The sequence below is a fragment of the Laetiporus sulphureus genome, assembly GCF_001632365.1.
Source record: "Laetiporus sulphureus 93-53 unplaced genomic scaffold LAESUscaffold_49, whole genome shotgun sequence".
Taxonomy (NCBI): Eukaryota; Fungi; Basidiomycota; class Agaricomycetes; order Polyporales; family Laetiporaceae; genus Laetiporus; species Laetiporus sulphureus.
The window spans coordinates 290828-291986 of record NW_024468558.1 but is presented as its reverse complement, the minus strand read 5'-3'; the positions used below and the strand labels follow the sequence as shown (position 1 = coordinate 291986).

The following is a 1159-nucleotide window of genomic DNA, read 5'->3' as shown; positions in this document are numbered from 1 at the left end:
CGCATGCGGGTATCATACGGCTGTGAGCACCAGAACCCACGGTGCCCATCGTTCTCCGCTAATGTCGCAGCCCGGTCTCGCCTACGAGAGCCTAGAATAGACGCAGGTCGCGTCCGCGCGCACGACGTCCATGGACGCCGACGCGACGTGCGCGAACAAATGGGCACTCGCCTCGACGTGGGAGGCCGCGTACGGATGAAATCCTCCCATGAGACTTTTGTGGACCTCCAGGAACCGTCGCAGCACTGGCAGACGGCTTGGATTTGCGAGGTTCGCGTGCACACTGACCCGATAGCGTGCGTGCGGGTGTCATACGGCTGCGAGCACTGGAACCCGTGGTGTCCATCGTCCTCCGCTAGTGTTGCAGCCCGGACGCGCCTACGAGAGCCGAAAATGGACGCAGATCGCGTCCGTGTGCACGACGTCCACGAACGCTCTACCATCGCATTCTCTAATGTGTGCGGCGTGCGCGAACGAATGGGCACTCACCTCGACGTGCGACTCGGAGGCCGCGTACGGATGGTATTTTGCTGGAAGCCTGGCCCCGTGCGCTCTTCCGCAGCACCGGCCGACAGCTTGAATTCACGAGATTGGCGGGCATGCTGATCCGGCAGCGCGCACCCATCATGCTCTGCCTGTATTGCAGTCCGGGGTCGCATCTGTGCGCACGACGTCCACCAACGCCGTGCCGTCGCATCCTCTAGTGCACGCGACGCGCACGAACGAACGGGCACTCACCTCGACGTGAGACATTGCGTACGCTTCCACTCGTTGGTCTGCTCACTGCAATCCAGTCGGGGCTTTCCAGGGAACGGCTGGCCCTGTGCACGGTTATCTTCGGTGACGCGGTGACCGTCGAGTGATCGAATGTGAGCACCGCGGGAGGTCGTCTGTGGACCGCGAGGAAGCATCGCGGTGTCTGTGCTGGCCTGGCTGTGCAGTTTGAAGGATGCGCACGGGTTTGGCAGCATGCGTACGGGAGGGACGACGCGGTGGATGTCTGGTACAGGTCATGATGAAAGCGGAGGCATGTGTCGAGCATACGCGGACATGCGAGCTAAGAGACGACGTACAAAGTCTGCCACCCTACAACCCTCTCCCATGCGCACCGCATCCTGCGTCCGGGCTTGAAGCGAGAGGGCGGGCAGCGCGCGTCCTG

The 1159-nt window shown here is 62.6% G+C and overlaps 1 protein-coding gene across 1 annotated transcript; it reads right to left on the bottom strand.

The window, feature by feature from the left end:
* Nucleotides 1–301: 301 nt before the first annotated feature.
* Nucleotides 302–1000, bottom strand: LAESUDRAFT_730369 (uncharacterized protein). The gene is made up of 3 exons (XM_040909817.1): nucleotides 739–1000; nucleotides 490–659; nucleotides 302–436 (listed from the first exon to the last, which is right to left on the bottom strand). Exons 1-3 carry the CDS (start codon nucleotides 751–753, stop codon nucleotides 379–381), a joined length of 243 nt encoding a protein of 80 aa, XP_040760134.1. The 5' UTR covers nucleotides 754–1000; the 3' UTR covers nucleotides 302–378.
* Nucleotides 1001–1159: the final 159 nt, after the last annotated feature.